Source organism: Prionailurus bengalensis, chromosome X (assembly GCF_016509475.1).
Source record: "Prionailurus bengalensis isolate Pbe53 chromosome X, Fcat_Pben_1.1_paternal_pri, whole genome shotgun sequence".
Lineage (NCBI taxonomy): Eukaryota > Metazoa > Chordata > Mammalia > Carnivora > Felidae > Prionailurus > Prionailurus bengalensis.
In genome coordinates this window covers 102,013,166-102,041,059 of record NC_057361.1, presented here as the reverse complement: position 1 = coordinate 102,041,059, position 27,894 = coordinate 102,013,166, and the positions used below count along the sequence as shown (strand labels likewise).

At 37.8% G+C, this 27,894-nt stretch overlaps 1 protein-coding gene and 1 pseudogene across 14 annotated transcripts in view; one reads left to right on the top strand and one right to left on the bottom strand.

Annotated features, from left to right (window-relative positions):
* THOC2 (THO complex 2) overlaps window positions 1–26,343 on the top strand; it is a 113,542-nt gene extending 87,199 nt beyond the window's left edge. For 3 of the 14 annotated variants that reach the window (XM_043570496.1, XM_043570501.1, XM_043570510.1), the window contains 17 exons: window positions 53–328; window positions 1,364–1,505; window positions 1,961–2,118; window positions 3,034–3,162; window positions 3,518–3,649; window positions 3,742–3,926; window positions 4,420–4,598; window positions 4,866–4,968; window positions 5,889–6,319; window positions 6,527–6,585; window positions 8,128–8,259; window positions 13,112–13,249; window positions 13,592–13,661; window positions 13,744–13,901; window positions 16,046–16,122; window positions 16,602–16,647; window positions 23,442–24,371. In XM_043570496.1, the coding sequence (XP_043426431.1) occupies window positions 53–328; window positions 1,364–1,505; window positions 1,961–2,118; window positions 3,034–3,162; window positions 3,518–3,649; window positions 3,742–3,926; window positions 4,420–4,598; window positions 4,866–4,968; window positions 5,889–6,319; window positions 6,527–6,585; window positions 8,128–8,259; window positions 13,112–13,249; window positions 13,592–13,661; window positions 13,744–13,901; window positions 16,046–16,122; window positions 16,602–16,629 (2,397 nt within the window). In that variant the 3' untranslated portion in view covers window positions 16,630–16,647; window positions 23,442–24,371. Of the gene's footprint in view, window positions 1–52; window positions 329–1,363; window positions 1,506–1,960; window positions 2,119–3,033; window positions 3,163–3,517; window positions 3,650–3,741; window positions 3,927–4,419; window positions 4,599–4,865; window positions 4,969–5,888; window positions 6,320–6,526; window positions 6,586–8,127; window positions 8,260–13,111; window positions 13,250–13,591; window positions 13,662–13,743; window positions 13,902–16,045; window positions 16,521–16,601; window positions 16,648–23,441; window positions 24,372–25,497 lie in introns of those variants that run through there. The other 11 variants (XM_043570506.1, XM_043570504.1, XM_043570502.1 and 8 more) reach the window with 9 other exon arrangements.
* On the bottom strand, window positions 23,152–24,072 carry LOC122477139 (annotated as a pseudogene).
* Window positions 26,344–27,894: the final 1,551 nt, after the last annotated feature.

The window sequence follows — 27,894 nt, the reverse complement described above, 5'->3', positions numbered from 1 at the left end:
GAAAGTCAATGCTATAAATTGTGTTGTGTTTGTTTTTACATTTTATCTCCAGTCAAAGTATGATGAACTTAAAAAATCAGAAAAAGGAAGTAAACAGCAACATAAAGTTCACAAGTACATTACATCGTGTGAAATGGTGATGGCTCCTGTCCATGAAGCAGTGGTCTCCTTACATGTTTCCAAAGTCTGGGATGACATCAGCCCTCAATTCTATGCCACATTCTGGTCATTGACAATGTATGACCTTGCAGTTCCACACACCAGCTATGAACGGGAAGTCAATAAACTTAAAGTCCAGATGAAAGCAATTGATGACAATCAGGAAATGGTAGGTTTTTGTTCTAGTAGCTCAGGTACAATAATTTCATGGTATTAATTCAACATTACCCATACTTTGTATTAACTCAAGTTCCTTAAAGCTACGATCTTACTGCTATATAATATTTTCTAAGTGAGTTAGTGGTGACCTCTCAGTGGGAAGGGGCAGGGGCTTGGTGAATACATGGAGGTTATGATCACACAAAAGGTATTATGAGTTTGCTTTTTTTTTTTTTTTTAACCGAAGACTATGTTAGCAACTTAAAATGATCTGTGTGACTCCCAATTACAAGAGCAGTAGGAGTTCCCAAAAGGAGAACTCTTTAGCAGAAGGCTTTGTGAAAGAGGTGAGTCTTAAGCTGGGTAGGCTTTGAAGATGGATTAGGTTTGGAAATAGGGAGGCAGATTGGCCACTTGAGAGCTCCAGCAAAGGTGTGAAGTAATTTAAGGTTTAAAGAGACCACTTTTATTCTAGTGAATGGGCTTAGTGATCAATTTGAATGGTTAGGATGGGGCCAGATTATGTAGAGCAGTGGAAGTTAGGAAAGAAGACTAATAAAAAGGAGGGCTGTATTAGATTCCTCAGCAGGGAAGTGATAATGGTAAAAATGGTACTTTAGAAAAAGCACTCTTGACAGTGGTATGAAGGATGCATTTGTTAGGGGGAAGGGGCTGGTGTTAGGCTGGAGACCAGGTAGGTGGCATTTTGGGCAATTCATTGTGAAATACTGAGGTAGTGGGAATGCACGAGACTTTATAAGCATTTGGGATGCTGGAGTGAAGAAGGAAGAGTCAAAGATGACTCCATGCCGCAGACTAAAAGTACCAGTGCTGGAAAGGTAGCGTGTTTTGATGGGAAGACGAGAGTTTGGATTTGGTGAATGGTGGTGAATGGTGGTGAAAGCACACTCAGGTGGACTCCTCGATACCCCTGTGAAGTAATGAATATGAAGTGTCAGCATTTATCTCTTTTTGAATTTTTTAATTCAAAGAGAGGGAGGTAATGTTCCTCTAGTTAGAAAAGTATCTAACTTCTACATTGTAGCCTCCAAATAAAAAGAAAAAGGAGAAGGAGCGTTGTACTGCCCTTCAGGACAAGCTTCTTGAAGAAGAAAAGAAACAGATGGAACATGTACAGCGAGTTCTACAGAGACTGAAACTGGAGAAGGACAACTGGCTTTTAGCAAGTAAGTGGTTGGACTTGTTAAATTCCTGCTCCTGCTAAACTACAAGAGCAAACCTCTATGACTTCAGAGGTGTTGAAGTGTATTATGTTTGTATTTCAACTCAGTGTTCACTATCCCGTTCTTGGGTGATTCATTAATGCAGAGTCGACCTCACATGTTCGCTGAAGGAACTGATTTAGTTTGCTGGTGAAAGTAATTATAAACTACAATATTGGCAGCTTATCCTTCAACCTTTCTGGATGAAATCATATTTCTGGAGAAATTATAGATAGAAAAATGTCCACAGAGTGAAAATGAAAGTCTTATCCCAGGCATGACCTTTTGGTTACAAACTATAGAGTTTGTGGTTTTTTATAGCATTCTCTACACTAAAATTAATATGTTGTCATGTTTAGTGGCCTTGAGGCACTTGAGGAAGAAGTTTACCACTTAATATATTCTTCCCTTATTTTTAGAATCTACCAAAAATGAGACCATCACAAAATTTCTACAGCTGTGTATATTTCCTCGATGTATTTTTTCAGCAATTGATGCTGTTTACTGTGCTCGTTTTGTTGAATTGGTACATCAACAGAAAACTCCAAATTTTTCCACACTTCTTTGCTATGATCGAGTAAGTTCCTTTTATTGCAACCTTTAAAAAAAAAAGTCTCACACAAAGATAGCTAAACATGATAAGCTATAGAGGTATTTATTGTGTGTGTGGTTAAAAGCATGAACTCAAGAGCCAAGTGCCTGAACTTGAATCCTAGCTCTGCTACTTTCTAGCTATATGATCTTTGGCAAGTTTTTTTTAACCTCTCTGTGCCTCAGTTTTCTTACTGTAAAATGGGGTAATAGTACTTGCTTCAGAACATTATTGTGAGGATTAAATGAGTCACTACACACAAGCTCTTTGAATAGTGCCTGACACGTAATAAGCACCCCTAGTTAATCGATTAACTCATAATATGGGTTTATATGTTTGTCAATAATAGGTAGAACTCTCTTCTTCATTCTTAACCTTCACCCCCTCAAAAAACAACAAAACGGCTTACACCTTTGCACACACATAAAAGCAGGGATGCTTTTCAGTATGGTCACATTTATGTAATTTTGCATCTGGCTTTTTTCTTAATAAGTTACTGCATTTATGGTTTAAAAATGTAACCTATGTCACAGCATGTCAGCTGCCTTTTTCTAGTTTCTATGAACCTTGCCTCTGCTTACTGTCCTCTTAACCCCAGTAATATCTATGGCTAAGTCTTTGTTGAAGAAGTTATGTTGTAATAATAATTACAGTTTTTTCCTCTGTCATTGTACATCAGCTTTTTAAAATAAAAGTTTGTTGTTGCTGTTGCTTTATGAATGTGCCATTTCCTCACAAAAGCCAAAATCTTTAAAGGTTTCTGGAATTGTGAATATAAAAGGGGAAGATATATAAACTAACCTGTTTAGTTTGTTATGATTTGCTGTAACACAACCGTTTAACATTTCGGACTAATTTTGACATTGATTTGTTTTTATTTTTCAAACATTTTTCCTGTAGGTTTTCTCTGATATAATTTACACAGTTGCAAGCTGTACTGAAAATGAAGCTAGTCGATATGGGCGATTTCTTTGCTGCATGTTAGAGACTGTGACCAGGTGGCACAGTGATCGCGCCACATATGAAAAGGTATGGCTAATAAACACCCTAACATTTTACCCGTGTGTATAACAACCACTCGCAGTAATCTTTAGGTTGTTCAGTTTTGTGAGTTTAAGATTGAGTTGTAAAACAGTTTTTAAAATTTAAGCATAATCCATTCATTATTAAAAAGTGGTGTTTAAAAAAGCCATATCTTGAACTGACATGCCAAATTAATACTATCAAATAAGCTTAACATTTCTGTGAAAACTACCTATCATTCAGATCTTGTTTTTGCATGGAATCATTAAACCAGTCCTCTTAAGTTTTCAGTTCCTGCTATTTTGGGGGCAGAATTTTTCTTTAACAGCCTGTTGTTTTTTGTTTTTTGTTTTTTTTTAAGGAATGTGGAAATTATCCAGGATTCCTTACTATATTACGAGCAACTGGATTTGATGGTGGAAATAAAGCTGATCAATTAGACTATGAAAACTTTCGACATGTTGTGCATAAATGGCATTACAAACTAACCAAGGTAAAAAAAAAAAATTGTGTTTCTTGAAGGTGGTTTTTTTCTCTTTATACTTAATATTTTTATAATAATAGGTCTTAAAATGTTTGTTGTAGGCATCGGTACATTGCCTTGAAACAGGCGAATATACTCACATCAGGAATATTTTGATTGTGCTAACAAAAATACTTCCTTGGTACCCAAAAGTTTTGAATCTGGGTCAGGCTTTGGAAAGAAGAGTGCATAAAATCTGCCAAGAAGAAAAAGAGAAGAGGCCAGATCTATATGCATTGGCTATGGGGTAACACAATTATACTTTAATGTGATTTATGAGACTAGATGACAGAAGGATTCTGAAGACTTTAAAATGTTTTACAGTGTTGAAGTTTATCTTCTGCCTTACTTCAGGAGATTATGGGAGATTATGCGATCATGTTCCCACAGGCTGGTGAGAGTTGTCACTTCTGATTATCAGCTTCCGGTCTATACTGGATGATAATTTCAAAAGTCATATATAGTATGTCTTGGTTTGGAGGAAATGTAATTTTATCATCAGTTGATATTTGGATCTTCAATAGTGAAAAAAAGACAGTTTGAGGATCAGTTTACATTTTTATTTTTAAGAAAGCATCTGGGGCTCTCTCTAAAGACCTTCAGGAACTTACTGAAAATTAATATTTTTTATTCTCTGGCACCAAGTAGGGTGAATCATTTGCTAATTTTATTCTTTTAAACTCCATGTTTGTACTTTTTGATTTGTATTTGTATATTTAAACACTTTGTGCGACTTTCAGCTACTCTGGGCAGTTGAAAAGTAGAAAGTCATACATGATACCTGAAAATGAGTTTCATCACAAAGACCCCCCTCCGAGGAATGCAGTTGCCAGTGTACAAAATGGGCCTGGTGGTGGGCCTTCTTCTTCGTCGATAGGAAGTGCATCCAAATCGGACGAAAGCAGTACTGAGGAGACTGGTATGCTTATTTGTAGAAGTTTATAAGTGATACGTTTCGTTTGAACAAACTAAGGTGTTTTATATCACGTGACAAGTAAAATGCTGGCTTAGTATTATTTTTTATTCCCTAGGTAGGAGTATGTAACTATCAAGACTATCAAGAAGTAATTAGCCCTTTGTTTCTTTGGAAAGAATGAATTAGAATTCATCTCTAATCATTTTGCTGTGAAATTGTACTTTATTTACAATTAGGGACTTGTCAAATAAAACCTTACCTTTTTTTCAGATAAATCAAGGGAGAGATCTCAGTGTGGTGTGAAAGCTGTTAATAAAGCTTCTAGTGCCACACCAAAAGGGAATTCAAGCAATGGAAACAGTGGCTCTAACAGGTAGGAATGCTGTGCTGTATGTCACGGTTCTGAATTCTTACATGATTAATCTCATTAGCCATGAATGAAAGAGGGTGGTAGTTGAATACTATGAAAGTCATTTATGTTGGACTTTTGAATTTTTTGAGTACCCCTAATTTGATGATGTGCGTAACCATCCTCCATATGTTTTCTATAATGCCAAGACTGACATTGTTTCCCCTGCTGAGTTACGCAGGTGAAGGTAGGTAGTGAAGTTAAAAAAAAAAAAAACATTTTAGTATTGGGATGCCTGGGTGGCTCAGTCTGTTAAGAGTCTGACTTCAGCTCAGGTCATGATCTCGTAGTTCGTGAGTTTGAGCCCTGCATCAGGCTCTGTGCTGACAGCTCAGAGCCTGGAGCCTGCTTTGGATTCTGTTGTCTCTCTCGCTCTGCCTTTCCCCCGCTTGTGCTCTCTCCCTCCCCACCCCCCACCCCCCCCCCAATAAATAAACATTAAAAAAAATTAAAAGAAAAACCTTTTAGAATTGAGTACTTGCTATGGGCATTCTGGGTAAGGATAATTAACATAAAAGAAGCCTACACTGATTTAGACCAGGGATCCATCCAGCCAGGTAATCCAGTTCCTGATAGTAGCACCCTTGGTTGGTTTGTGGGATAAGTTTTGGCTAACCTTGTAATTCTCAGAGGTTATGAACATATACAGAAAAGGGCCTGCCATCAGTTTAATCATTCTTTTTAATATGCTGTTCATGAATTTGGTCATTTATTATTTATTGGATAAAGAAGTACTTCCTTTTTATTTGACTTAAAGTCGTTTAGTTTTCAAAGGGCTACTCTTAGTTCTGTTATTTTTGAAGTCCATAGGAAACCCTTCATGATTTATATAACATGGAGTGTGTTTCTTGACTATCTTAAAATCTCATGTTTTTATTCTTAAGCAGCAAAGCTGTTAAAGAAAATGACAAAGAAAAAGGGAAAGAGAAAGAAAAAGAGAAAAAAGAAAAGACTCCAGCTACTACTCCAGAGGCCAGGGTACTTGGTAAAGATGGTAAAGAAAAACCGAAGGAAGAGCGGCCAAATAAAGATGAAAAAGCAAGAGAGACGAAGGAAAGAACACCTAAGTCTGACAAAGAGAAAGAAAAATTCAAGAAGGAAGAAAAAGCTAAAGATGAGAAATTCAAAACCACTGTCCCCAGCATAGAATCAAAATCGACTCAAGAAAAGGAAAGAGAGAAGGAGCCATCCAGAGAAAGAGATATAGCAAAGGAAATGAAATCAAAGGAAAATGCTAAAGGAGGAGAAAAAACACCAGTTTCTGGGTCCTTGAAGTCACCTGTTCCCCGATCAGATGTTGCAGAGCCTGAAAGGGGCAAGTTTGCCTTTGTTTATATTTGTTTACTTTTGGTTCTTGTTAATGTGTAATAGTTGGTTCTTGTTTTCTTGTTCTGGCAAGTTATCTAGGGACTTTACTCGGGGGAACTAATACTTGATGACCTTAAAAGTTGGTGATTTTTCTTAAGTGGTTGGAAAAAAAGTAGAAATCTTACTGTGACCATTTTTCTTTTTGTGCTAACAGAACAAAAACGCCGCAAAATTGATACCCACCCTTCTCCATCGCATTCCTCAACAGTAAAGGTTAGTATAGCCTGAGGAAGGCAGCGTCCATGTTAGGCTCACCTGGTTGGAATACGTGTCCTGACTTCCTTCAAGTCTTGTGCCAAGTATTCACTGGAGCCACTGGAGGTTTTATATTGCATTAGAAAATGAATTTTTTACATATTGGTGGACTGATATTTTTTTCCTATTGAGTATTTTTATTATAAAAATATTAAAACTTCAAGGACCTAGCACTAATTTTGTAGTGTTTCAAAGTGCAAGAGAAATTTTACCCAGAAGTGCCTCACTGCTTTAAGCAGTCATTTTTGGAGCGCAATGGTAGCTACAAGCAAATGAATCTTTTCGGCAGAATGAAGCCTATTTTTCAGCATAAATATTGAAGAATATATAGCAGTGAAGACTTCCTGGATGATACAGGATAAACAAGATACCTCTGAATTCATCAAGCTTCTTGATGAGCATCATACCGATGTGTGCCTTCTAAGAAGGAGTCTTGAAAGGAGTTCCATTTTAAAGTCTCCTTGGTGATCAGTTCTCCTGTAGTTGTGTATATTCAGTGAGCATGCAGCTTCTGTTGTATCTTCCCTTGGAGGTTTGTTTATACCCATTGGGTTCCCAACAAGTTGAACCTTGCGTTACGATAAAAGCAGATGTGGCATCCAATCCTACCACCCAGCAAAGAGAAACCCCAGGCATTCAACTGCAGCACAAAATCGTGGGTGTAGCCTTCTTGAAGACTCAGGGTAGCCATTCCTTGCTCCATATTTAATTTTAATTCTAAAGTCATCTAATTTCATGGAATCTTTGAATTTGCAGTACGTTGAACTTTTAAAACTGTAAGTTAACTAATTCTTCATCAAGAGCACTGTGGTGGAATACCGTAATTGATTTCTTTCTTTTTCTTTCTGTCTTTCTGTCTTTCTGTCTTTCTGTCTTTCCTTCTTTCCTTCTTTCTTTCCTCCTTTTCTTTTCTTTTCTCCTTTCTTTTATTCTTTCCTTTTCTTTCTTTCTTTCCTTCTTTCTTTCTCTCTCTCTCTTTTTTCTTAAGTGCTTTTTTTGTGGGAGGCATGAGATTCACCACCAGAGGCACTTTGCAAAAAAGTGATTACTCTTTTAGACAATACATGTTGTTTTCTTGTTAATATAATGCCACTGAGTTTTTTGGGCTAGGTTTAAAAATGCGTGTATTTATAGTGGAGTCATAAGTAAAGTAAAATTTGAAACCTCCCAAGTAAAGAAAAACTATGAAAACGTAAGCTAACGTTCTTCCACAGTGACCTCCACTAGTTTAGACTTTCTATGGAGGGAAAAAAAATGTTTTCTTAAGCCTCTTAACTTAACATTACCTATAACTTAAGTACAGTGTTATGAAAAATGTGGCATTGACATTTATTTTTAAATTATGATCAGATAAAGATTTTTATTTGTTATTACATTCAGTACATATAATTTAGTTATTTTTTTAACATTACAGTTCCATTACATGGTTTTGCTTTTGTTTTTTATTGTTGATATTCATATTATAATTGACATCATGAGATTTATCCTCACAAGAAGTAGCTGGTTTATTTCCAGGTTACAGCCATACTTCCCAAAGTTCCTCTGGGTTCTGAGAACTATGCCAGCTCACCTGTCATCTCCATTCATTTTCTACAGGACAGTCTCATCGAACTCAAGGAGTCTTCAGCAAAGGTTTGAGTCTTTTAAAATCATCATGCCTAAGTAAAACAAAAAAAAATTCTTTACTTCATTTATTTAGTAGATACCTTCACTCTAGTAAATTCAGTAAGCTAGTAGAACAAGCTTTAAAAATAACTACCACAAACTGAAACAATGGATGACAACGGTCCTTTTTAATGAGATTGTTACCAAATGCGCGTAATGTGGCAACACTTCCATAATATCTCTCTGCTTGCTGTGTTATGCATTCTTTTATGTTTCAAGATCTGGAAATACGTTTAAGGTTTGGGGAAGGGGTTGTTGGTTTGTTTTGGGGAGTAGGCTTACTTAATTTCTCAAAACAAATCTGTCAGGTTGTTTTCTGACGTTTTAGGACAACCCAAAAGACCAGAAGAGAAATTTGATGCATTCATGTAACTGTTCTAAAAACCGAGCCCATTCCAATCCATAAAATTCTATATTGCCTCTGCCGAGCTACCCTTTTGGTAGTTGTAGCGTAATATCAAGAAATATGGTTAATGTAAACTAATCATTCTCTTGGAGGGGAATACTCAACTTGATGGTTGCGTGTAATTACATGTCAGTATTAATTCTTGCCTATTACTCTACTTTCTTGAGTATTCTTCTACTAAAAATAATGTGTAGTTTGTGTATCTTACTGCAGAGTTCATTTCATTATTGTAGTTGAATTGTCCATTGTTCATGTTATTTTGTCTACTTATTATAATATTTGTACCCTCTTTCACTTTGATTTTCCACTTTGCCTCCTCTTAATACCTGCTAAGTATTATTTCTTACTGGTGGGCCAACACAAAACGAAATTTTGAAACAAAGCCAGTTGACATTACTAACTGCTTTTAGATATATACCTTTATAATGAAATGTCTGTGGATATTGGGCAAATAAGCACACATTTTTTAATAGTTCAGGTTAGCCAGTGTGCCTTTGTGCTGAAACTGTAGCATTGTTTTTAGAGTATACTGTATCAATCAAAAGAGTATTAGCTGTACTGTGAATGCTTGCTTTTAAGGTAAAACTTTTTATTGGCTAAATTGTATTGCAATATAGTTGGTTTTCATAACCAGTTTGGGATTGTGTATATCAGTCTTAACCATCAGTGGCTTGGTGTCGGCTATTTTAAATTCATTGGTTAACAGTGTTACCTTGTGAGTATTTATTTCCTGAAACATACTTTAAAGCAGTTTGAAACCTGCTGTGATAGTTAACTGGATTTTCTAATCAACGATGAAAATGATGGTTCCTTACATTTGCAGAAGCCTTTTGAAAATAAAACATGTGAGATAAACATGTTATCTCATTTCATGTTCATAACAGTGCTGTGAGGTAGATAGAACAGGAGGGTAGTGTCTTTTTGACAAATAAGAGACTAAAAAAGTTCTTGATCCTTTCCCAGTGGCGTGTAACTTGTTAGTCATACCAAAACTTGGACTAAAATTAAGATGATCTTCAAGTATTCCTACTACAATGAAAAAAATGGCACACACACAAAAAAATGTATGGTCCCTTGATTCTTAGCACCCGTTTCAACAGTAGTTGAAAGGAGTTCCTAATTCTGTTAATGTGTTTGCCTTGTTTTTAAAATTATACTACTACAAGTCAATCTCCCTATCCCCCTTCAGAAAAAGATAGTGATTTTCTGGGTATTTAAAATTCAGTAGAGTTATTCCACATTCAACCAAAAATTTTTGAAAATGGCATCTGAATGCACTTATAAAAATCAGGTGACTCATACCACTTTTCAGATCCTTAGTGTTTGGTATGGTAACTTGGTGATGTGATTAGGTGTTCAATAAATATTTGAAATGAACTCTTATGCTTTTGGACTTTGGTAAAGCATTCAAAGGTTAACTGGTCTGCACAGTAGTTGATGTTGCATTTTTCTTATATGTCTAGGAAGGTACAGTAGCATATGAATGTCTTAGAAAAACAACTTTACTGGACTTTGATCTCTAAAATTGACCATCTATATAAACTCACCATTTCTGGGTAGCTTTTCCTTTTTCAAGGATTTGAGCGATGTGTGTCTCTTTCTTTCGTGTTGTCACCCGTACATATAAAATTGTTTCTGTGTGTTAGTTTAATTTTTTAGTTATGCTTTGTCCCTGGGATCCTCTTTTTTTTTTTTTTTTTTTTAAGTTACTTTCTATTTTTGCTTTCTAATCCATGGTAAAAGTAATACATGGATTTGACTTTTCAGGTGGATTAAAGGGAGAAAAATCTAGCTTAATATCCAAATCTTTTCTGTCTGTCTACCTTCCACCCCCAATTTCCAATTGGCATACTTCCAGTTTGGTCACTTGTGTTTTCACCTAGCAATCCTAGCAGCTGTATTTGATGAAGAAAGTGTGAAAAGCAGCATCCTCCTTTACCCAAGCTTCTCTATAATTTAGGAGGGCAGCAGTAACCATCCTCAAAACAGAATTCAAGTTTTAATTTTGTTCATCTTAAAGCAAGGATTTATAATCAAATGGAAGCCTAGAAGTGAGGCCATCTTTATATACGGTAGCCTTAATAAAGTCAGTGTGGCAGTGTTAACAGATTGTGAAAATCAGTCCTATTGTTTTTTGGACCCATTGATCCCAATGTCAAGAATAAAAGCAAATCAAAAAGCACAGTCCAACAGCGCTATCTGCAGATCAATTTAACAAATCATTAATTTTGTTTGGCAAACAAGTATTGAGTACTTGGTGTGCACAAGGCATTAGGAAGTATGTAAAAGTGAAAAAGACACATTAATGAGCTCCCCTACCATACTGGAAACTGTGTTATGGGCAAAAATAAGTGACATGAAATTAATAGGGAATACTTGTCACAAAAAACGTTGATACAGAATAATCAAGAGATCACCACCAAGTGAGTTGCAGAGTTGAGGGATGATTGAATTGCTGATGGCTTTTGAGCTGTCTGTGAAGGTTAGTAGGATTTTAAGAGATTAAGATCAAAGTGAGCAGCCATTGTGGTCAAGAGAACTGCTGGGATGGACAGGGAGTTAGGGAGCCACTGGTAGCCACAGCATAGAGTGTATTGAGTTTGCCCATAGCAGGATATAATTGTGCAAAGATTGTGAAGAGCTTGGAAATACCTGAGCTAAGGAGTATGCATTTTATTCCACAGGCAACGAGAGACTGCCTGTTATTGTGGAAAAGAGAATATTGTGATCAGAACTATTCTTAGAAGGGTAGGAAGAAGGAATAGGATTAGGTATGTTCCTAAACTAAGAATGTATTGTTTTTTCAGTTCCCTGCAATACAGAATTCAAGTTAGGCACAATTAAAAACTTTATTCCTTTGGAGGGGGTGTGTGTGTGTGCATGGGTGTGCTTGTGTGTACTTACTTGTAATCACACTCCCCTCCCCCCCCACCCCCCGCTTTTTTTTTTACTTTTATCAGGAGAATGAATACTTCCCTTAGAGAAATCTTTGAGTATTGCAGGAATATATTATTTCTTTTGTCTTATCAGTTTCATACGTAATATTAACTTAAGATATGAATAAACCTCACAATTAGAAAATCTTGAAGTGTTGCTTAGGGCATTAACCCAGCAAGAGCACCTTTCGGACAAGCACTTTTATGACTGTTTTTCATTCTCTTACTCTTTGTTATTAATAAACATTTTGTCTATTTCAGTTGATCATCAACTTTTAAACACTGACATTTTAAAGAATCTACTTCTGCATTCCTATGGCAGTATTTCTGACCAACTGAATTGAAAATATTTGGTGGTGTTAAATAAGTGTTTCTTTAATTTTCAAATGGATGGTTGTCTTTTTTTCATGTATTCCTTTGAATACCAAAAGATTTCCTCATGTAAAACTATTTGACTTTTGACTCACTATTCTTTTCATTCCTAAGGTATATCTAGGATTGCGTAGTTATTGTAATGAGTTATATTTTGTACACTGCTGCCTAAGACTTGTAATGTCTTAAATTGAACATAAGCTTATAGCACAGTTAAAAATGCTGTAAGGATAGGAATCTGATTACTTCCTTAATGTTTTCTAGATTTCCATATTCACTAGGTTATACTAGTGAATTATACGAGATTTCCATATTTACAACTTGCATAAGTTATTAAGATTATCTCTTAATTATTTAGGTAGTGTAGTTTTGATCTTTGGCTGTTTATTGCCTGTGGGCCTTTTTGGCAGAGAAAGAATTCATCGTTTTTCAGTCTTGGGAGTTGTTTTATCATCCTCAGCTGGCCAAATGGTTTTCTGAGCCATTAGAACCAGTAAGACAAATTTCCCAGTCAGTTGTGATTATTTGGTAGAAATTGGAGTGCTTTAAGAAGTAGGGAGTATGCAGCCTTTACATTTATAAAAATAATTTAGGGTAGTGTTTACATGGTATATGTAGAGGCAGAAAAGACTTATTAGTCAAGTCCTGGCTAGGTTTTTATACTTTTGCTTGCTGTCATCGGTTGCCTCCTAAGTGGATGGCAAAACTGTTTAAAATTTCCATGATTGTGTGGAGGTTTGTATTTTTTTCTTAACAGTAGAGAAAGCCCAGACACTTTCACATACGGACTCCTGTAGAGGTAGTGGTTATAGATCTTCACAACAGAGCTATAAAAGGAACTGTCGCTTGTAGATTTACTAATGAGTCTCAGTTAAGGCAGGAATGAACTGATTGAGTTTAAATGAATAATTTTGTAAGGCCAAGAATTGAAGTCTTTGCATAATTTGTGCCATGTTCTTTTATTTCACCTCTTGTAATCCAGACAGCTGACCAGTTTTGACTTTGGGTCTAACTACCAGTTGTCTTTCATTAAGTAAACAGTCAAGCAGGTTATGCCGATACTGGAAAACTAATAATCTTTAGTAATATTGCCTTAATTTAACAGCTCTACCTTAATCATACTCCTCCACCACTGTCCAAGAGTAAGGAGAGAGAAATGGACAAGAAAGATTTGGACAAGTCGAGGGAAAGATCCAGAGAAAGAGAGAAAAAAGATGAAAAGGACAGGAAAGAACGGAAAAGGGTTTGTAATTTTTTAAAAACTAGTTTGGAAAGCCGTTATATCCTGTATGGTGGTGTGTTTGTTGTCTTTTTTGAAGTACTAGTTTCTTGCCTGGCAGACTGTTAATTTAGTGTTTAAACTGATATTTTCACCCGAAAGTGTGTTTGAATCTTCTACGGTAATACGGATCTTCAGCCTAATAATCCCTGCCAGCTCTGCCTGTCTCTCATGTCATTTTGCCAAGTGTGGGACAGTATTGGCAATACTCTCCGGTGCTAGTTAGCTGTGCCCTTGTGTAAAAGTAATATTTTAAAACAAAAACATAACCTCTTGATCAATGTAGTTCACACTTCTTGGTTCTAGGATCATTCAAACAATGACCGTGAAGTGCCACCGGACTTAGCCAAGAGGCGAAAAGAGGAAAATGGAACAAGTAGGTAGATTTATTAATACGTTTGAAGCAATCATCAAACTGAATTGGAAAAGGCTTTCATGATTCTCTTTTGTAATTTTAGTGGGGGTTTCAAAACACAAAAGTGAAAGTCCATGTGAGTCTCCTTATCCAAATGAGAAAGACAAGGAAAAAAATAAGTCAAAATCTTCAGGCAAAGAAAAAGGCGGCGATTCGTTTAAATCTGAAAAGATGGATAAAATCTCCTCCGGTGGCAAAAAGGTAAATTGGGAAAACAAAGGGACAGAACGCTTTTTCTTAAAAGTTTGACTCTCTGAATATTAGCACATACGGAGTTTTTTGGTAATCTGATAATCTCTTGTTAATTATTTGAGGGTGGGAAGAGGAGGCATTGGGGGAGGGCAGTTTATCTGGCAAATTCGAGCCAGTACGGTCCCAAACAAATTACTGGGAGAGTAGAATTAGTTTATCAGTGAAGTTTCCTTTTCCTTCATTCCACTCCCACCTACTTCTGTTCATTGACTTTTAGCTTTTCCTTTTTGTTTTCTTCCCCCCCACTCCACCAACAGTGATTTTAGTTTCTTTACATTCATGAGGTTCAAATACGGTCACATGTATTCTCCCTGATGAGTAACACTCTCATAAAGTCTTTATTAATTGTGATTTTTAAACATTTTTGTAACATTTTCTCCTAATAGACTTAATGTGTATGCAACTCGTATTTGATTTTCAAACTAAGTATAGTGTGCATTCTCTTAGATACTCATGGATGATATTCAGAATACATTTCCTGCATCTGCCATAAAGTAGGCAAGTCATTATTAAGGTGTAAAGTGTTTCGAAAGCATTATTATGCTATATATAGTCATAGTTCTTTTTTATCTTTTGTTTAATATTTTTTTAAAGTTTGCTTATTTTGAGAGAGAGCGTGCACGTGCGCGCAACTGGGGAGGGTCGGGGTGGGGGTGGGGGAGAGAATCCCAAGCAGGCTCTGCACCGCCAGCACAGAGCCTGATGGAGGGCTCAAACTCACAAACTGTGAGATCTTGACCTGAGCCGAAGTCAGATGCTTAAACCGACTGAGCCACCCAGGCGCCCCTGTAGTCATAGTTCTTAAAAGCAGTTTTGGAAAATTATAAGGTGATTGTTTTAAAGTCTCTATATGCTTTAAAAGTGAGGCTTCTCCTTTTAAATAAGTATTTTTTTAATTGAGGTAAAATTCACATAACATAAAAATAATCACTTTAAAATGTACAATTCAATGGTATTGAGTATATTTACGGTATTATGCAATCAATGTAGCCAGTTCCAAAATGTGTTTATCACTCCCAAGAGAAACTCCATGCCCATTGAGCAGTCATTCCCAATTTCCCTCTCCTTTTAGCACCTGCCAACTACCAATCTGCTTTCTCTCTCTATGGGCTCACCAGTTTGGGATATTTCATATAAATGGAATTGTATAATAATGTGGCCTTTTGCGTCTGACCTGTTTGACTTAGCACAGTATTTTTGAGATTCTTCCATGGCGTAGCATGTACCGGTGCTTCATTTCTTTTTATGGCTAAATAATATTCCACTGTACGAATATACCACATTTGTTCATCCATTTGTCAGTCGATAGACTTTTTTGTTGTTCCCTTTGGCTGTTGTGAATAGTGCTGCTATGAATGTTTGTGTGCTGCTCTGAAGTGTTTGTCTGAAGACCTGTTTTCAGGTCTCTTGTCTGTATACCCAGGAGTGGAATTTCTGGGTTTTATGGTAATGCCATGTTTAACGTTTTGAGGAACTGACAAACCATTTTCCACAGTGGCTGGACAGTTTATGTTCCTGCCAGCAATGTACGAGGGTGCCAGTTTGTCTACGTCATTGCCAAGACTTGTTATTTTCTGTTTTTTTAATTTTTATTTTTAATTACGTTTTTAAAAAAAATTCTAGCCATCCTAGTAGGTGTGAAGTGGTATCTCATCATGGTTTTGATTTCACATTTTCTTAATGACGAATGCTATTGAGCGTCTTTTCATGTGCTTGTTGGCCATTCATATACCTTCTTTGGAGAAATCTCTTCAGATGCTGTGGCCACTTTTAAATTGGATTGTCTTTTTGTTGCTCAGTTGTAAGACTTCTTTATATAGTCTGGATACTAGACCCTTATGAGCTGTATGGCTGGCAAAAATATTTCCTCCCATTCTGTACATTGTATTTCACTTTCTTGATAGTGTTCTTTGATGCATGAAAGTTTTTATTTTTGGTAAAGTCCAATTTTTTTCTATTGTTGCTTGTGCTTTTGGCATCATTAAATAAGTTTTTGAAGAAAAATATGTGACTGGTGGGTGATAAAAAGGGATTTTGAGCTGATTTTTATATTTGGTTTTCGCTTCCCCAACTAATTCCACCATTCCTTATAGGAGTCCAGGCATGATAAAGAAAAGATAGAAAAGAAAGAGAAACGGGACAGTTCAGGAGGAAAGGAAGAGAAGAAACAATATCCTTTTCATCTTATTGGCATATTTAATCAGTGCAATGGAAAGCTTTGATACTGGTCATGTTTAGAATTGTACCCTTGTAGTATGTGGTCTGAATAAAGTTGAAGGGCTTAACTAGCCTTTTAGTAGTCTCTTCAGTTAACCCTCTCAAGTATATGAAATGTGGAAGGGGGAGACTTGGTATGTTTTCTTTTTAACTTCTGTGGTGACTGAGGTTGTTTTACGCCACCAAGATTCTCTCTGGCTGTATTGCCACCAAGAGGAAGAAAGGGAACAGAGAGTCCTTTGGGCTGGGGCGCGGGGAATAGAAGGGCAAGATGATGAAGCAGATGAGCAGGGCTGGTAGAGGTTGAGGCTACCAGGCTAGTCAGAGGCGAGTAGAACCGCGAGCTGAAGGATTGATTGCACTAAAAGTTGAGACACCATTCCTTTCTTGTTTTGTTTTTTCAAAGTTGTTTTCCCTTAATTTGTCATCTACTCATAAGTCCTCGGACAAGCACAGATAATGAAGACTTTCAATCAAGGTGAGTGTTCTCTCACCTCCTTTCATTTAAAGGGAGAGATATAAAATGAGGTCTGATCATGCTGAGGAAACTAGATACGTTTTGCAGGCTACAACTAGAAGTTTGCACCTAACTGTAATGACCAGGTCTTTGGGTATAGATGTAAAATAAGATTCACAGTTATTTTTAAACTGTTTTCATCTTAAGCTTGCTGATTAGCCACACTGTTTTTTTTCTTAGCACCAAGATATATTTAAGAACATCTGGCTTTCTCTTCAGCACTCATTCCCGTCTTCTCTGGATAATTATCTACCTTTTTTGAGTACCTATAGCCTTGTAGGTGGTGCTGGCATCTGCACTTTACAGGTGAAGAAATGGAGACTCTGAGAGGTTAAGCTGGAGAGGCTGACAGAGATCCTCGCTGGCAGAGCCAATATTCAGAGCCTAGGTTTCCTTGCCCTTTAGTGTTCGGTTTTCCTTTTTGCCTTTTCATGCGTACGTGTTATCCAGAAATTTCTAGGTTTCTGTGCCTCATTTTCTACCACAGCCCATGTTTTTGCAAGGCCAGAAAATACCGTCTGTGCTTTTAGTTCTGGAATTTAAAATATGCAACTTTGTTTTCAAGGTAATTATGCCTTATATGAGATTTAAAAAGTGTTTAACCATCTTAAATAAATGGTATGTGGACAGTAGTTCACTCTGTCTTAGTGAAAAGAGTGTTCAGAACCTAATACAGTCTTTTTTGAGCACTCGGATCATCTGAATAGCTGTTGTTCGGTGATGCCTTAGGATTATTGGGATACGTAGGCTGCTTTGCCCTCTACGTTTAATGGCTTGAGATGACTGTATTTGAAGGTCTTGACTTTGTGGCAGCTCCTTTTCTTGCTTCCCTATTAGCGGTCACTTCCTAATGTATGCTTCCTATCTAGACCCTCCCCCTAACATTTGCTGCTGCTTTTATGAAACCAGAGAGAGAACCAAGGCTGTTCACAGTTAAATTAAGAGTCAGAAATGTAGGAAAACCCGTTCTGTAGTAGGGTATGAGTTTTAGGGAATGGGTTTTGTCCTATTTATTTTGGCCGCAGGGTGGGGACTTGAGTTTGCCAGATGGGTAATGTCCTGATGGGTGGTGTGCCTTTCCAGCTTTGTTATTGTCTGCTTGTTATCTATGTAGTAGAATGGGGTAAATGAGAGTTAGGAGAGAACGTTGAGAATTTAATAGACTTTCTTTAAAATCTTTAGGAAGATTGCCCATTCCTCAGTTCAAGTCATCCTCTCCTCCAACAACTAGCTGTTTTCCCTAGTGAACTATAAACTCTTAATCTTTCTTTTTTTACTCTTCACTTTACTCTTTCTTTTGACGTTTTGCTTTTTAAAAAAAATTTTTTTTTTCAACTTTTATTTATTTTTGGGACAGAGAGAAACAGAGCATGAACGGGGGAGGGGCAGAGAGAGAGGGAGACACAGAATCGGAAACAGGCTCCAGGCTCTGAGCCATCAGCCCAGAGCCTGACGCGGGGCTCGAACCCACGGACCGCGAGATCGTGACCTGGCTGAAGTCGGACGCTTAACCGACTGCGCCACCCAGGCGCCCCGACGTTTTGCTTTTTAAAAAACTTTTTTTTTTCATGTTTATTTTTGAGAGAGAGTGCGAGTGGGGGAGGGGCAGAGAGAGAGGTAGACAGAGAATCCGAAGCAGGCTCCAGGCTCAGAGCTGTAAGCACAGAGCCTGACATAGGGCTCGAACCCATGAACTGCGAGATCATGACCTGAGCCGAAGTCGGACGCTCAACCGACTGAGCCACCCAGGCACCCCTTGCTTTTTAAAACTGCTTGCTTTCACCTGGTCTCATTTTTTAAAATATTTTATTTATTTTTGAGAGAGAAAGAGACAGACACAGAGACAGAGTGCAAGTTGGGGAGGGGCAGAGAGAGAGAGGGAGACCAGAATCTGAAGCAGACTCCAGTCTCCGAGCTGTCAGCGCAGAGCCCGACGTGGAGCTCGAACTCACGAACTGTGAGATCATGACCTGAGCCGAAGTTGGACGCTTAACTGACTGAGCCACCCAGGCGCCCCTCACCTGGTCTCCTTATTAAAGAGAAGGAAAAAACCTGCCACTTATATCTTCATTAGGAATGAGTCAGCCATTGTGACTGACCACTTTCACTGTGATTCTATACATCTCTCTCTTTACTCAGTACCTAAATATTATTCTTTGGCACGTGAAAGTTTTACTGCAGACTTCTTTGAGTTCTTACTCACATGGGCCATGGATTTGTACTTTACCTCTCTCTATACTCTTTCAGGACCAAAGGCATGAAAGATTGGCTTGGGTGTTAGATGTTAGGTCGGTGGTCTTGTAACAAAGCTTCTCAATTCAGATATCCTTTTACGATACATTTGGCTTGATGTTCATCCTGTTCAATTTCTTCTTGACAACTGTGTCCTATACTTTCTCCTTGGGTAGATTCTGAATTTTGTGAAGCTCTGGTTGATTTTTTCCTTCTTCTGGCTGTTCTGGCTGCCTCTTTTTTTTTTTTTTTTTTAAGTTTTATTTATTTAAGTGATCTTTATACCTCACGTGGGGCTGGAACTCACAACCCCGAGATCACGAGTCCCACTGTCTTGCAACTGAGCCAACCAGGCGCCCCCCTGGATGCCTCTTCCTATTTGGATATGTTCTAGAATTGGTCAAGTCTTTCTGTTCTTCTTTTTCTTTTAGAAGTTTCATCATTTCTGATTGGCAGCATTTACCTTTAGGCTACTTTAAATCTGCTGCTCCCTGCTTCCTGCTTCCTGCTTCCTTTTTTATTTATTTAATGTTCTACAGAAAAGAGAATTGCGACACGTGTTGCATTTCCATGATTCAGAGATGTTATTTTTTAAAGTTTACTTATTTATTTTGAGAGAGGGAGAGGGAGAGAGACAGAGTCACAGTGTGAGTGGGGGAGGGGCAGAGAGAGAGAGGGAGAGAGAGAATCCCAAGCACGGAGCCCAGTGTGGGGCTCAAACCCACAAACCCTGAGATCATGACCTGAGCCGAAATCAAGAGTTGGATGCTTAATGGGCTGAACCCCCCCCCGGGCGCCCTGTGAAAGATGTTGTTAATTGTTGGGGCGCCTAGGTGGCTCAGTCGGTTGAGTGTCCGATTTCAGCTCAGGTCATGATCTCGAGTTCGAGCCCAGCGTCCGAGCCCAGCGTCGGGCTCTGTGCTGAAGGCTCAGAGTCTGGAGCCTGCTTCGGATTCTGTGTTTCCCTCTCTCTCTGCCCCTCCCCCGCTCACGATCTGTCTCTCAAAAATAAATAAATGTTAAAAAAAAATTTCTTTTTTTTAATGTTATTAATTGCAAGATTCATTGTTGGTTTCTAGGACTTTTTTTTGAGTAGGATGGATAGGGAAATGACATTGATTTGTAAGTATCACCCTGATTTGAGAAAAAATAAAGTGAGATAAGAGATAAGATTAGAGAGAATAAAATACATAAATGTGACCCAGATTAAATTCCTTCCAAAGTCTTCTGTAATCTTTTCCTATCTCATAATTTTTATTGGTAAAATCCTTTTTCCTTGTTCTCTGAATCTTCTGTTACTTGTTATTACTAACGTTTTTGTCCAAATTTATCTTATCTCCTTGATTTAGTCTTTTGAACACTACTAGCTGCTTTGCCTTTAACTATTCCCCGTGGTTTAATCTCTAAGAATTCCTGCCTATTAAAATTTGTCTCTTACAACAATCCTTTAGCTTCTCAGTATTTATTTGATATGTGTGGTCCTCAGTTCATGAGTGTCAAGGTTAGCTAACTTTTAAGAGTCCTTTGTGAGCCAGACGCTGTGCTGAGGCTTGCTCCCAGACTTTGAGAAGCTCAGTCTTCTTGGACTTTAATTTTTGATTTCAGAGAACATGAGCAGTGAAGCGCTACCCTGTCCATCTGCATTTGTAGTGTCCTAACGCTCGAGTTGTGATCCCCCACTCCATCCAGGCCCTATCGGTCTCCGGTTCTTCTCTCACCTCCAGTATCCTCCTTGTAACCGGTTTTATCCTTTAAACCCAGGGTTGCACATTCTTAGCCCCAGGGCAGAATGTGGCTTGTTAGTGTATTTTCTTGGCCTCACACAATATTTAACATTGTTTTAATTGATTTCCTTTAAAAATCAGAAGAGTTGACAAAATCCGAATTTCCGCTTTTCTCGAAGAATTGGAATATTTGGCAACATTGTGTCCTGCTAGACCTGCCTAGGTGCTGGCTACCTCCCCCGCCCCTTATATAGAGAGTGGGTCTTTTTTTTTTTTTTTTAAATAGTTTACCTCAATCAGTCCCCACCCAGTTGACTTCATTTGTTTCCATTACGTATTAGCCTCTGTAAACCATTGATTTTGCAATTCCTGTTCTCAGCCTTTTTTCTTTAGTCCATACTTGGAAATTGACTTCCTAAGTGCTCAGAGATCGCTCATTTTAGGAACATGTTGCCATGGTGAGGTACAGTCCTAGGTACTTGTAATATGTGTTGGAGTGGGGAGTGTGCGGTTAAGTTTCTTTTTCAGTTTCCCATTGCTTACATGTGGGCATGTCAGTTTGCCTAGAGTCCTAGCCACAGATTCCTGTGTAATGTACGAGTATGTTACTTATCCCCCTCCTTCGATTCTGATCTTGTTGAAGGCAGTGACTTCATCCTTTCCTTCTAATCAAACAACGAGGTATTTTTCTTTATTACCTGCTATGTTTCAGATACTCTGTTAACTTCACATGGAGAGCTATGGACAGAAGTATTACGTATACCTCTTTGGGATTGATGAGAAAGAGCATTGACTTTTTATTGCCCTCAAAAGGTGGTTCACTTTACTTACAGTAGTTGATAGTACCCTGTTTAAAAGAAGTTTTCTTTGTATACTGCAACACATTTTTTGAGGGCAGGTTTACATGCTTTTATTTGGGTCTGTATGTAGTAATCATTAAATGTGTTAGAAAGTTTGTTAGGAGATTGAAATGATAGACACCGACTATTTTTCTCTTTGTTACCATCACTTATACTCTTTAATGGGTGTGCACTCTTTATACTGCTATTCGTACGTACCAAACAATTGGGCAGAATAGGAGGAATTTTCTCTTTTCCTTTTTTCCATTTAAGGTAGACCAAATGTTGACTAGGGTGCTGTGCTGTTTCTGTCGGGACATAGGCATGAGCACTTAGAAGAGGGCTCCCATGCCACATTTACCTCTGAGTGTGACTGTCCCTTACACGTGCCATTATCCTAAGAGGCACCCCTGGGTGTGCTAAGATTCAGTTCATCAGAATCCCAGTTTAATTCTGTGTTACATTTCTCTACATGAAACATCTTGGGGAGTGTGTTTATTGTGATAAGAATTCCTAGGTAGCAGTGTAAGGACAAATGAAAGGAGTAAAGTGGCATTAGGATGGTTGTCGCTGTGTCTTTCTCCTGTATCTTCTCTCTTCCTCATAAATGTTCATTTGACTTTCTGTCAGCCTCATCCATACATGCCTTTCTTCTGCGCGCGCGCGTGCGTGTGTGCGTGTGTGTGTGTGTGTGTGTGTGTGTGTGTGTGTGAGAGAGAGAGAGAGAGAGATGGAGGGAGGGAGGGAGAGGGAGAGAGAGAAGTAGGATCACGAAATCCTGACCATTTCAGAAACTCGTGAAAATGAAGGTAACTGAACTCTCAGATGCCTCCTTTGAGGTGAAGACATTTAACCAGAAACAATCTATTTTGTGGGCTCATATTTTATAGTTTCTCTAAAAAAAATTTTGTTGCCATTAAGAGGGCTCTTTTATGAAGAATCTATGTACTATTGAAACATTTCTTTAGGACCTTTTTGGTGAATCTGATCTTAGAGAGAGAGAGAGAGAGAGAGAGAGAGAGAGCGAGAGCGCGCGCGCGCGCGCGTGCGCGTGCATAAAGACATACCTCTGGTAAGAAGGCTGAATTTATGTTTGCCTCTCTTCTCTACTTTGATCACCAGTCTAGCTGTACTTTTCTCCAGACCACCCTACTTTTCAAACTTGCTTCTTGCTGTCACAACTCTCTATAAAGTAACATTATTTAAAGTTGGCTGCCTCAGCTCTGAGAGGGTGTTCTTTGAGGGCATTCCATGCATGGTTTTCTGAGGCCCTGACAAAGGAGGGGAGGGTATGCTGGAGCATCAGGGAGATTGCAACCTTACTAACACATCAGGGCCTATTAATGGGGGTGTTGGGGGGAGGAAAGAAAAAAACCTCAGGATGTCCTGTCCAGATAATACCCATTAGAAAGTGATGTTTACAGATGTAATCTTGTCTTTCTGCAAACATGGTATTACCAGTGCAGTTTGTAGCACCGATAGAGCAGAGATGTCTAGGGTGGGGGACCGATGACCGGACCAAAGCCTGAAGTAGAAACTCTGTGAGAAACCTCCACCGTCCTAAGTGTGCAAAAGATCCGTGTTATCTCTTGCATTTAGAGTCTGTGCTTTCTTGTTTACAATTGTTAAAGTGGCACATGTTTAAAAAAATAGTAAATAAAAAAATAATCTTAGGAGAATGTTCTGGGTAATGTGGTATAAACGCATGGGTAATAAGAAGAAAATATTACTCTGCCGGAAGATAGAGTCCTAAAGGCTGAGTTTGGCACTGTTTCATCACTATATGACTTTCTTCTTGATGGCAGTTCTTTCTGAAGTTCACTGAACTTGGGGTGGTTTTCAAGTTTGTAATCCCAGCACTTCAGCATTGTTTTATAAATACACTCTGGACATTGCTGAGAGACTGACATCCAGTATCTTCTTTCCACTTGCTCTTGTGCTTGCTGATTTGTCATTCCAGGGTATGGACAGACCCCTAAGCTGAAGGTCTCCCAGAGGAGGATGCCAAAGCTCCATGCGTCACTCTCAGAACGATATCTCCCATAATTAAGAGCTTCTGGTGCTGTCCATTTAATGGGAATCTGCTTTAAGTCAGAAGATGAATACACACCACCATCCTCTTGACGAGACATTCCAAAGTCACTGATTTTCAGAACATTATTTTCACCTCCAGGCAGTTTCTTGCAGCAAGGTCCCTGTGTATACAATTTTTACTCGAAATTCGCCATCCAGAAGCAGCATCTAATGAAAATTTCACTAACTGTTTTAGTTCATCCTTCTTTCTCAGAAGGGAGAGGAAGTCGCCTCCTGGAACCAATTCTTAATGACATAGATAGGCTGTATTTGTGTGCAAACTCCTATAAGTTTGACAATATCAGGATGATTATATTGCTTGAGGATTTTGGCATCTTGTGAAAATTTTAATTTCAGTTCCCAGGAAAGATCATCTTTACATGTTTTAATGGCAACAGCAGTTTTATCCTTTAATGTGCCCTTAAATATATGTCAGCAAAAGTTCCCTTGCCCAGTAATTCTCCTACTGTGACATCATCATGACTGAGACCCTCATTTCTTATTCTAGTTATGGCCATCCCGATACCATGATAATCTCTTTATTGCAACACTTTTTTTTTTCAATTTGAAAAATTGAGATAAAATTTATATGACCTAAAATTTGCCATTTTAAGATGGTTTTTAGCATATTCACTATGTTGTAGCCATCGCCACTAATTCTGGAACATTTCCATCACCCCCAAAAGAGGCCCCATACCCGTTAGTAGTCACTCCCGGTTGGTTCTCCCCTTCCCCCAGCCCCTGGAAACAACTAATGTACTTTCTGTCTGTATGGATTTGCCTGTTTTGGACATTTCATGAAAATGGAATCATGCGATGTGTGGCCTTTTGTGTCTGGCTTCTTTTACTTAGCATCATGTTTTCAAGATTCATTCATGTTGTAGCATGTATCAGAACTTCATTTCTTTTTATAACTGAATACTCCATTGTATGAATGTGTACCACATTTTGTTTATCCATTCATCCGTGATGGACAGGAACAATGATTTTTAAGTATTAAAATTGTAAGTTCAACATTAGTGTATCCACAACTATAATTGGTAATGTCAAGGTTATACATGGTGTGAACAGAATGCTGTATAGAAATGATGTGTAAATTATTTGTCAGCATTTCATGCAAGTGTGATTACTTTCCAAGGCCCTTCTAGCTCTGGTTTTATGAAATATGTGAATGTAGTATTTTCGTCAATAAAGTTTAATGCTTTAAGCATTAGTTTAAAATTTGAGAATAATGTTAGGCAGATATGAAGTTATTTGCCACATGTTGTAATGATCATGTTTTGAATTTATTTCAATATGCAGTATTTGAAAATGTCAGTACATAAAGGAAAGGAAATGAGTATAATTAAGTCAATATATTTTTAAAGCAATTTTTATAATTTAGCAGACATTGCATCTTAATATAAGTCACTATTAAAATCGTGTCCTTGTGAAAAATGTGATGTCATTTTTCTCTTTTTTTTTGTTGGTCATGTAAAATCGGTTCCTTTTCATTGCCGTGTGTTCTGTTTCCTTTTGACAAGCTGTTGCTTGCCCCTGTGGAGTATTTTACTTGTTTCTATTTCATTTTATCCTCCCTCCCTCACAGAATGTTCAGTGGTTTTTTTTTTTTTTTTTTTTAAGCCCTCACACTGTACCTATCTTTAATGGTTTCGGAGAGTGGGCAATGAGAAATACACAAATATTTCATTCTTATCTAGAGACTTAATTCAAGCCTTGGTTATTGACAGAGCTCATTGGCTTTTCTTTATTTCTTAAGTCTTCCTTCTTTCCTTCCTTCTTGTTTTCCTCCTTTCCTCCTTCCCTTCTTGCTTCCTTTTTCTCTCCTTCCCTCCCTCTCCCCCTCCTTTCCACCTGTTCCTCCCCTCCTTCCCTTTCTCCCTGTCGCCTGCCTTCTTTTCTTCCTTCCTTATCTATCAATATAATCACTTTGTTTCTTTCAGGTGAGATTGGAATGAAATGGTTCAGCTGTGACCAGAAATTTATTTTCCTGAGTAGATTGCCAAGAATTATGAATCAAGAGGGCCCCTTTGCATCTTCTTAAGTTATTTAGTTATCTGCTTTATTGCTCCATGCCGAAAACTTAAAAATTGTTGAGTTGTGCATTACTGTATTTAACTTGTTGCTTAGTTTTCTACATGTTTATTTTCAGTAAATGGCTGAAAGTGTTAACTGTTCCATATTTTTAGCACAATGTGCTGCATACAGTTCCCAACAAGCAAATAAGGTTACTTGTGTACAGAATTTCACTTTAGGCTAACTATAAATATTGCCTGGGTTTAGTTGTTTTGGTTTTTGTTTGATTTTTGTTTTTGTTTTTGTTTTTTTTCAATCTGAGATGCTTCCTTTTTATTGCTTGAAACTGAAAATAAACAATTATTGAACCATTTTGAATTTACCTCATTTTAAAACTCAAGTTTTAATTTATTTTTTGGCCTGTTTTTAATATTAGTCCCTAAAAACAAAGTGGGAGCAGTGTCTTATGCAGTGCTTAAGAATCATTTTATATAGTACGTGTATGACATTAAAACCTGTTTCAAAAAGAAAAAGGTACTAGCACTCACTTGTCCCTTGCCATTTTTTCTTGTAATTATGTTAGACAAATCTGGGGGGTAAAAATCAAAAACTTAATTGTGTTTTAATTCTACAGCTACAGGAGCTTTGTATTGCTGAACTTTCGTCTGGAAAAGTTTCACAGTGACATTTTTAAAAGAAAATTTTTTTATCTACTGAATTCTACCAGTGTAACCTTTTTTCTAAATAAACAATAGTTTTCTCAAATGATTGTATATTATTGTGTATATTGTTGCTTATTCACAATAACTTAGCAAAGATAATTCAGTAGGGTTCCCAGCTCTCTCTTTTCATTTCTGTCCTAGTCCGTGGTCTACAGTGTTTTGAAATGATATCTCACCTAATAATATGAAAAAATCTTATTTGCTCACCTCTGCACCGGGGCGGGTAAACAGTGGGCTGAAACCATGCCTAGAATTATCCATTTACTCTATTTCTTTGGAACCAGTGATACCTGTGCAAATTAATTTTTAGAGAATGACAAGGCTATAATTTTTTAAAGGATTGAGAAATGCTGAGCATATTTTAGAATTGGCAAAGGGATACAAATCTTGATGTCCCTTTTCAGGTAATTGTAATTTGCAAAAATTGATGGCCACAATAATCATGGGAGAATGATCCATTCAGTGACTGTTGAGCACCCATAATGAGCCTGGCATAAAAAGAAACTCTACATTGTTAAGATGATTTTGACATTGAGAAAATAACTGTGGTTAACCTCAAAATCATTGGTCTGAAACCTACCGGGGAGGAGGGGGGCTTCCCAGTTATGTTGCATTCACATTTTAAATACAGGATTGTGAGTTTGGATCTGTACTTGGCATCAGTATCTCTTCTCCTTATCCCCCATATTATTGAATACAGGTGAGCTTTGGTTGTATCCTTGCTAGAAATACATTGAGGGTAGAAAATACTAACTTTGGATTTAACTGGGCCAAAATAGTTTATGTTGGAAGTAGGAAATCTGTATTTGTGTAGTGATAGCTATTTTTAAGCATCTACTGTGTTCTAGGTACAAAGGACTGTTAAGACATAACTCCTGTACCTATGGTAGCTTGAGAAACAAGGGCCAAATGAATGCTATTGGAGGTCAGCAAACTATTTATGTAAAGGGCCAGATAGTGAATGCTTGAGACTCTACAGGCTATGTATACCCTGTTGGAACTCCTCAGCTGTGCCACTATAGCATGAAGCAGCTATATGCAAATGATAGGTGATATGTAAATGGATAAACACGACTGAGTTCTAGTAGAATTTCATTTACAAAAACCTGCTATAGAGCCTCCTATAGAAGATTTATTTTAAAAAGAGTTGAGTGCCTCTTAGGCAGTAGAGGTACAGCCTTGAGCACAACAAAGTGCCTGCTTACCCTCACATGCCTTCCATTCTATTCAATGCGGCCAAAGAAATATTTGATGTTAGGTGGGGGGAGGACCTCTGAGGAAATAGGAACCTGGGTGAGGCAGGGCTTATTGCTCTCTATTTAGAGGGACCGTGTGGAATGAAGAGGTGCAAAGCAGGATATTTTGAGGCAGTTCCCCCGGTATGAATATTTTATTACTAAGTAATATGAGTGGGAGTAATCCCTAACCCCCTACCCATCTTGGAACCTTTTAAATGAAAATCATGTAACATGCAGGATTCCTCTCAGGACCTAGGCTCTGAACTGTAGTGGCTGGTGTCTAAGCTTGCCATCTTTTTTTTTTTTTCTTTAATTTTTTTTTATGTTTATTTTTAGGAGAGAGAGTGTGAGCGGGGGAGTGGGG